At 50.9% G+C, this 8,633-nt stretch overlaps 1 protein-coding gene across 1 annotated transcript; it reads right to left on the bottom strand.

Annotated features, from left to right (window-relative positions):
- Window positions 1-1,070: 1,070 nt before the first annotated feature.
- Window positions 1,071-8,227, bottom strand: Sox7 (SRY-box transcription factor 7). Its single transcript, XM_006995977.4, has 2 exons — window positions 7,891-8,227; window positions 1,071-4,116 (listed from the first exon to the last, which is right to left on the bottom strand). The coding sequence occupies exons 1-2, from the start codon at window positions 8,126-8,128 to the stop codon at window positions 3,200-3,202; spliced, it is 1,155 nt and encodes a 384-aa protein (XP_006996039.1). The 5' UTR covers window positions 8,129-8,227; the 3' UTR covers window positions 1,071-3,199.
- Window positions 8,228-8,633: the final 406 nt, after the last annotated feature.

Raw genomic sequence — 8,633 nt, 5'->3', positions numbered from 1 at the left:
TGGGTTGAAAAGCAGTTGATACCATGTCCTAGTGTAGCACAGAAAACAGAACCAAGGAGGTTGGAGAAGAAGAGTTTTCACACTAGTTCAAGGCCAGTCTGGGTCACATAGTGGGTTCCAGGTCCGTGTGAGGCACGTGAGGCTGCATCTCAAAAACCAAAGTCAAAACCAAAGGGCAGCACTGAGCTCCTAGCCACAGATGCTGCCAGCAAAATGTGTCTCATGGATGTGGAAGCCAACACCCTAGGAGGGTGGTGAGCCCCACACCATCTCCCATTCTGGACCTTAGTGTTCCTGGCTGTGTAATGGGGTGGGAACGACAAGTCCCACCTGGGGCTGTGGATGAGCAACAGCCCAGGAACCTTCTGTGATGCTCCCGACATCTATGAAGTGTGATTAAAATAACAACTGTAGGTTATAATCACGACAGAAGGAGGTGCAGAGTTCCAGGTGGGACCTCTCAAGACCCAACCCTTGGCCCAGGAGGGCCTGGGAAGGTACACGGCTACCTTCAACTTGAACAAATGACTTCTCTCCGTGGAGAGAGGCCAGTAGGAGGTGCGCCACGAGGAGACTAAACAGTGCCGTTTGCTTGGGTAGGGGTGTATCCTGGGGTGTGCCCACCCCCCACCTTTGATTCCCAGGTTGCTCATCTGCCTCCCCCACAGCATACTGTCCAGTCCAGAGGGCCACTGCATACCGCTATACCACCCATGTAGGGGAGAGGGCAAGGTAGGCATCTGCCTGTGCCCGGGCAGCCTGTGATTACTTCCGCTCCACGGTACAGGCATGGGAATACTGTTCATGGTGGCTTGCGATGGATTTCCTTTTCTATTGTCAATGAGAACAGCATCATCCCCAATACGTGCAATTGGAGTTTATCTTTTTGGCATGGCTCATAAAATTTTTAAAACCCTACACACCAAAAACTCCTTAAAATAAAAAACTTGATGCGGAAAACAACTTGAACAATATTGCAGGTAGCACTGGATGTACTATCTATACCTAGCATGAAAACTGGTTTTTGTTTTTGTTTTTGTTTTTCAAAACTACTTCAAGGGATTGAATGGTCAAGGTACAAAAACATTTATTTAAATTAAACATTTTTGACAAATCAATATCCATAACTGTTCCATGCATATGCAGTTTTTTTTTTTTTGAAAAAAATAGAACAGAGTAGCTTAACGTCTGTAATGTGGTTTTACAAGATTATTAATACGCATTGGGACTGGGCATCAGTCAATCATATCATCAACCATTCACTATTTATCACCAAATGGTATATACAGTAATAACATAAAGATTAAGTATATCTTATAAGTGATTTTATAATAAGACTTCTGGGAGGGGGATCTGTCAACAATACAAAATATAAGACGGAGAGATAACAGCAGAAAATAAAAACACATTTCATAAAGGTAATAATACACACGTGTTCAAGGACAGACAAGAGTCTGTTAGGTCCGTTCCTTCAAAGGAGGCTTTGGGGATGGAAATGGCTGGGGTGGCATCAGAGCTCAGAAACATTCTTTGGGTGTCACATGTGTTTGTTTGGGACAGCCGAAGGACAGCAGGACAGGGAAACTGTTCTGATATATCCACTTGAACAAGAACCAAGTTTCCCTCATGGCCAAGGCAATCATGTCTGGGATTTCAAGTCAGGGGCCCTTTGAATTGGGGGCCAGTTTGGAGTGAAGGGAGAATAACAGAGAAAGAGAGAAAAAAACCTTCAGGAGAGGGTGAGGGGCAGCAGACAGCCGGAAGAGAATCCTCCTTTGCATCTACAGATAGCACCATGCTGCAGCCTTGCCGGAGAAATCAGCACACCCGGATGCTGCTGCTTGGTGGGTAGTGTTTTTAGGTTCCTAGCTCTTTGGGTCATTCAGCAGGGAGGTGGAGAGACATTGCTACAGTTGAGAAGAATCTAAGTCAGGCTATGCACCCTAGGGGAGGGGCGAACCTGCATAAGGGCATCTGTCTCACACTGTTGTCTCCTGGAGTGTATGTAATAAAAAAGAATATATCTAAAGTATATATTTAAAAAAAACAAGCGAACAAACAAACAAAACAACAAAAAACTTCAAGTCTGGGCATGGTAGCACTCGCCTTTAATCCCAGCACTCAAGAGGCAGAGGCAGGCTTTGAGTTCGAGGCCAGCCTGGTCTACAAAGTGAATTCAAAGACAGCCAGGACTACACAGAGAAACTCTGTCTCAGAAGAGAAAAATAAAATAAAACAAAACAAAACAAAGAAACTTTGAATCCAATTTTGCTTTCAGTGATACAGCTGAACATATTCATTAATTTCCCGAACAAAGGTGCATGTTTTCTTTAAAAAACAAACAAAAAAAAAACAATTTACATTTGGTATGTGTGTGTATGCATGTGGGCATGCTCAAGTACACATATAATTTGAGGGCACATGTGCCATGGCATGCACACGGAGGTCAGAATACAACTTCACGAGTCAGTTCTCTCCTTCCACCATGTAGGTTCCAGGGATAGAATGTAGGTCAAGTTTGGCAGCAGGTACTTTTGCCCACTGAGCCATCCTGAGCCATCTTGCCGGCCCAAGGGTAAATCTTTTTCTCAGCTGGAGGAGAAATTCTAGGGTAACTGTGGACCAGAGAATAAGAAAGCAGAAAACCTGGGACATTGGACCCATGAGGCTGCCCATTACTGGGATCACACTTTCCTTGGCCTTGAGAGAGCCATATGTAACTCAGAGATCCATAGAGCAGGCTTGATAGTCAAGGCCCCACTTTACAGGAGAGAACAGTTAAGGCTAGTCACGCCAGAACGGGGTTTTGCCAGTCAGAGACTGAACTGAGATGGACCCCAGGCCCAGGGTCCTTCTTACTGGGAGCACCACAGATCAGAAGTGGCTACATCAAAAGCAGGAGCTCCAATGCACTCCAATGCTCCAATGCATCAGCTACACTGATTGGGGAGACGCAAGAGTGGCCAGGAAGTCCTACCGCACACAGCCCCTCAAGGCTGTGCTTCCGGGGTGAAGCCAACGAGACACATTTGAAGGGACAGAAGGGGCGCGCTGGATCCTGGCTGCAGACTGGAGGGTCTGGGACAGCAGTTCTGACCTCCTGCCACCGAGGGACGGTGACATTACAGTTTCTGCTCTGCTCAGTGCTTCGGAGGGAGGAGAGGACGGCAGGGCTGGGCCAGGCTCCGTGCCTCTGGCTCTATGACACGCTGTAGCTGTTGTAGTATGTGGCTGTGGCATCAGCCAGGACGGAGATGAGGCTGGTCTCGGTGGGGCCTGTTGCAGTCCCCTGGGAGAGTGGGGCATGCCCACTGAGGGTCCCAGCCCCTGCAGCAGAGTCAGGGTGGCCGGGAGTGTTCAAATACTGGTCAAATTCATTGCGATCCATATCCCCCAGAAGTTCCACCTGGCTTAGTTGATCCAGGGTATCAAAGCCAGGGTGCTCAGGAGGTGGGGAGAGCTGGCCCAAGTGGGCCTGCTGGAGGTTGGGGTGAAGAGGGTGGTAGGTGGCAGGGGAATAGTAGGCTGGCGATGGGGGGCAGCCGGGAACGGTGGACATCATAGAAACCCCTGGGGATTGGCCGAGGGTCAAAGAACCTAGAGGATGGCTGCAGTGGAGGGGACTAGGCGTGAACTCTGGGGAGTAAGGGGGCCCTGGGAGGTGAGGGAGGCGGTGGGCGTGGCCATGTTCCTCCTGACACGAAGATGAGAAGAAGGTCTGCTCAGGCTCCAGCGCGTCCAGGGGCGACATCTCGGGGGGCGTGGGCAGCCCATAGGGATACGTGTCCACACTGCCAGGGGCCCCCGCTGCACCTTCATGGTAGCAGCTGTGTAGTCCAGGCAGGGCAGCACCTGGGGAGTACTCACCCCTGTCCTCCTTCTCTCCCAGTGCACCCCGGACAACACCACTTTTCTCAGGCAGCGTGTTCTGGTCGCGCGAGAGGGAGCTCAGGAGGAAGCCAGGGTCCACGCGCTTGCAGAGGCGCTTGCCTTGTTTCTTTCGTCGGGGCCGGTACTTGTAGTTGGGATAGTCCTGCATGTGCTGGAGGCGCAACCGCTCTGCCTCATCCACATAGGGCCTCTTCTGCGACAGCGTCAGCGCCTTCCACGACTTTCCTGATCACACAAACCAGAGAAGGGCATGCTCAGACTCCAAACGGCTGGTTCAGCCTTTACACCTGCTTCAGCCTCGTGCCTCTAAGCATCCCATGTGCAAACATCTCCGTCCCCCTGCTCCATCCAGAGGAACCTTCTCACAACCACAAAGGACACCATCTGCTTCTACTCTCTTCCTCCCAGATCGCACACACACACAGCAAAAGGGCTGAACTAACCCTTTCTGTTTGCACTGCGCAAAGTTAACTTCGCGGGAAAAGTGCTCAGAAATCACCATCTCACCCCAAATCACCAGGTGGCCCAACCAGCCAACTGTGGAAGTCTCACCTGACCCAATCATTAGCAACAGAAAAAAAAAAAAATCAAAGGTCCATAATATTGACTGGGGTTCTCTCTGTCCTTCAAGGGTCAGTTCTATTTATTTGTGGGTTTTAATGAAAGTTCCCTGCCGCTCATGAAGTGACAGCATGCTGTTTACTAATGTATAAATCTCATAGCCTTCATTGAGGTAGCCCAGTCCCAGCCAATTATATCATCAAGAAGTAGATTCAAGAATCTCACAAGCCTTAATGAGTCAAATAGACTCTGCTATGTGAAGATATGGGTATATGGCTGGAAAGCTAACATTCACACACACACACACACACACACACACACACACACACACACACCACATGCACACACACACACATGCACACACACACACACATGCGCTACCACTTTCTCCCATGGAATTGGGACCTTTTGAATACAGCAGGACACTTGCTTAGCCACAGCTCTCCCCAGAGGCAAACTCCTTAACTTCCCTGGGTCTCTATCTTCCTTACCATAGCCTGTGCTGCTTCCAGTTCAAGGCTTTCTCTTCTAGAAGCATCCTCTCTGTGTAACCCCAGTGGTGCGAAAACGCTGCTTGCACTTGATTTCCCAGTCACCATTCCCTACCTGTGTGGCCTCTCAAGCCACTTGGGCATCTCTCTTCCACCTTTCACTGGGCATTATGCAGTCCTGCTCCGGAGATTTCCAAGGATCACTTCTAGACTATGTAAACTGTTTCCTCCCAAGGCGGGCGTCTACAAATGTAGCATGCTCTCCCTGGACTCTAAGGTACGCTGAAGTTTCAGACCCTCAAGTCAAGAGGACAAGGCATCGGGCCATGTAAGCCCACTGGGCACAATCGACATGTGGCTAAGCGCAGGGTCATGCATGCCCTGCCCTTGTCCCCACAGTCCTCTGTCTCTGCCCTCACCCCCACTGGCTGGCTTCATGGATCCGGATGTCACAGGACACTGAGGGCCCAAAGACAGAAGTTATCACTCTTGGCCAATTGTTGTAATTCACTGTCACTTAGCATTATGGCTTGAAGAATGTTCCCAGCACCAGATGTAGAGATGACTGGTTCTCAGCCTGTGGCTGAGGCCACAAAGCTCTTTTGGGAAGTCCAAGATGCAGACACACCCCACACTCTATCCATGGCTGAATATAAAATGTGACTCCAGTTTCCAAATGTACCCAGATGCCATATAGTACTAGTAAAATATGATTTCCATTTTTAAATCCTAACAAATGTCTAATTTGTGACATGCTGTCTAATTTGTGATACACCTTCTCATTCATAATGCACTAGACATACTTCACTTAATGCATTCATGATATACTAAAATATTTCACTTTCACTTGTGCTAAAAATCCTCCACCTGGGTCTTAAGGATAAAGTTTAGGAAGCTTATAGTAGCAAAGAGACCAGGAGTCTCTTATGCAGGTCTTCCTTTCCTCTCACAGGCCAGAGAGTAAAGAAGCATTCAGGAAGAAAGCCCACAGGGGTGGCTGCCACTGCCCATGACAGCAGCCTCAGCGTCTCTATTTTAAGAAGCAATGAATATCTGCTGTTTTCCCCTCACCCAAGTCAGGCCAAGCTGCTAAGCGGAGGGAAAAGTCTCTTTTGCAAAATGAACTGTGACCCCTTGCAGCCTAAGGCTCTATTCCAGATAGAATTAGCCCAAAGGAAGGTTTGTATCCCACATCTCTGTCCCTGCCCTGGTCCCCAAAACAGGCAGCCTAGATTCCTCTTCAGGCTCCCCACCCTTCTCTCTCCTCCCACCAGGGCCTGCAAAAGAAACCTGGTCGGAAGTGGGAACATTTTGTCTGTGACTGATCAACAAAGTGATGAGGGGAAAAAAATTAGGAATTCATTTAAGAAAAAAAAAAAGAGTTTGCATTTGAAAAAAAAAATCTCTTAAAGTCTCAAGAAAACAATACAAGCTTTCAGGTAAGAGAAAAACATTGCTGCAGATATTAGCCTATTTCTTGGTATACCAATAGAGTACAAAATATACAGGATTATTATTTTGTATGGAGGAAGGAGCCTCCAAGGCAACGCTCACCAATACATGCTAGGCACAGCTGGCCACAAGGCTGGACAAGAGGTGCTTGGAACCCCACAACTCTCACCAGCTGCTTTTGGGGGCTCCAGGCAGGCAGCAGGCTGGGCCCTCCCTCTAGGCCCAGGCCTTTTGCCCGCAGAAAGTCAGCCCCCTCTCTGGGACTCCGAAAGAGGAAAGAAGTCAGGCTCCTACGAAAAAGGAAAGAGTTTTATCCCAGCGGCGGCGGCGGCGGCGGCGGCGGCGGGTGGGGTCCAGAGGCCTGCCTGTCCCTCCTGGCCAGCCTGGTGCCCTCTGTAAACACACAATGTTTTGAAGGGATCTCACTGGTTAAAATATTAATTTAAAAAACCACGCTGAAGAGTAAAGGGTTCTGAAATCAGGTGAGGTCGAAAAATGTTTGGCTTCAAGGTCAGTGAGGTGGACCAGTGGACAAAAAGGCGTTGGCCATCAAGCCTAAAGATGTAAATGTTTGATCCCTGAAACCCACAAGGCGGAAAGAGGGAGCCTACTCCCCATCTGAAAGTTGTTTTCTGATCCCACCCCACCCTCCCACACACACTAACACAAATATGTATATAGCGCTTCTCTCTCTCTCTCTCTCTCTCTCTCTCTCTCTCTCTCTCTCTCTCTCTCTCACACACACACACACACACACACACACACACACACACACACACACACACACTACTCCGGGTACTGGAGAGAAAAGAAAATCCTACAGAAATTTGGTTTTCTAAGACCCGTTTTAGCACCCGTTCATCCCCGATTTCTCTGGCCTGTCTGTTCTCAGTCCGGATTATCTGTGGCCACCACCATACCGCAAGCATGAAGCAATGGACTCGACAGACTTTTCCTGGATGCTCCAAGTATCTTTTCAAGTTATCTACACTTCTACAATAAATAGATAAGCGAATCGAGTCTATTCTGGTAAACGTCTTTTGTTGCTGTTTTTTTTTTTCTCTGTTAAATAATTAAAAATAGGGATTATTCCTGGTGAGGCCTCGATTGATGTATATTCGTTATCTTCTTATCCCTGACACTCTCTCTCTGATTGTCCCAGTCATACAACGTGGGGAATGATGGGGTCTCCCGCCTCAGTCTTCCACCAAACGCTGGTTCCACACAGGCTGAACATAACCGCCCAGCTGAGTCCCTGAGCCCAGTTCCAGTCCTCAGGACTCGCTGCCTGGCTGTGCCCGCCCCTGGGGCCCGGGTTTCTGCTTCGCGCCCCCGAAAAGGGGCCAGTCCGGAACCCCGCGTTGGTCCTACGGTTTCACCGTGGACCGCTCAGGCCTGGGTGGTGTCCGTGCTCAGACGCCCCCTTTCCCGTCCCCTGCGAACGACGCTGTCATCCGCGCGGTCCCGGCACCAGCTTCGCGCCCCTCGCACTTACCCAGCATCTTGCTGAGCTCCGCGTTGTGCAGGTCTGGGTTCTGCACCGCCAGGCGTTTCCTCTCGTCCTTGGCCCACACCATGAAGGCATTCATGGGCCGCCGGATCCGGCTTTCCGAACCCTTGTCCCCCGGAGGTCGGGGGACGGCGGGAGGCGACAGCCCATCCGACAGCTCGGCTTCCAGGGCGGGACACTCCAGCCCTTCGGTCCACGGGTAGGCTCCCAGTAGCGAGGCCATGGCCGAACGCGGGTCACTTGGCTTCGCCTCGTGGGACCGGCGCTGACCTGGCCCTCGCTCGGGTCGCGACGTCCAACTTGGCCCGAAGCCTCGGGCCGGGCCCTTATTTATCAGCTTTGGGCCACCGGGTCCTCCAATGACTCTCAGGGGCGGCGCGGCCCCTCCCGGCTGCCCCGCCGCGGCGTCCCCGCTGCGACCTGCCGGCAGGGGGAGGGAGGGGCCGGGCCAGTCCCCGTGCCCGCCCCTGTCCTCCCCTCCGCCTCCCCAGCCTGTCCCGGATTAGCGCCCGGGTGCAGGTGCTGCAGGGCCACGGGGAGCGCGCACCGCCCTCAGTCTCCCCTGCGTGGCGCGGGAGGCAGGTCCAGCCCACTGTTCTGCTGCTCCGGCCGCCCTTCGTCCAGGGACCAAAACTCTCCCAAAACTCCCGCAAGGGAAAACCGAACTCAAACAGCTTTCACGGGGATACCCGAGGAGGAGAGACACTGACCGTCAATTTCCCTAGATC

This window comes from Peromyscus maniculatus, chromosome 9 (assembly GCF_049852395.1).
Source record: "Peromyscus maniculatus bairdii isolate BWxNUB_F1_BW_parent chromosome 9, HU_Pman_BW_mat_3.1, whole genome shotgun sequence".
In the NCBI taxonomy this organism is placed as follows: domain Eukaryota; kingdom Metazoa; phylum Chordata; class Mammalia; order Rodentia; family Cricetidae; genus Peromyscus; species Peromyscus maniculatus.
Note: the sequence above shows the minus strand (reverse complement) of the source record. Positions and strands in the feature narration are given on the sequence as shown.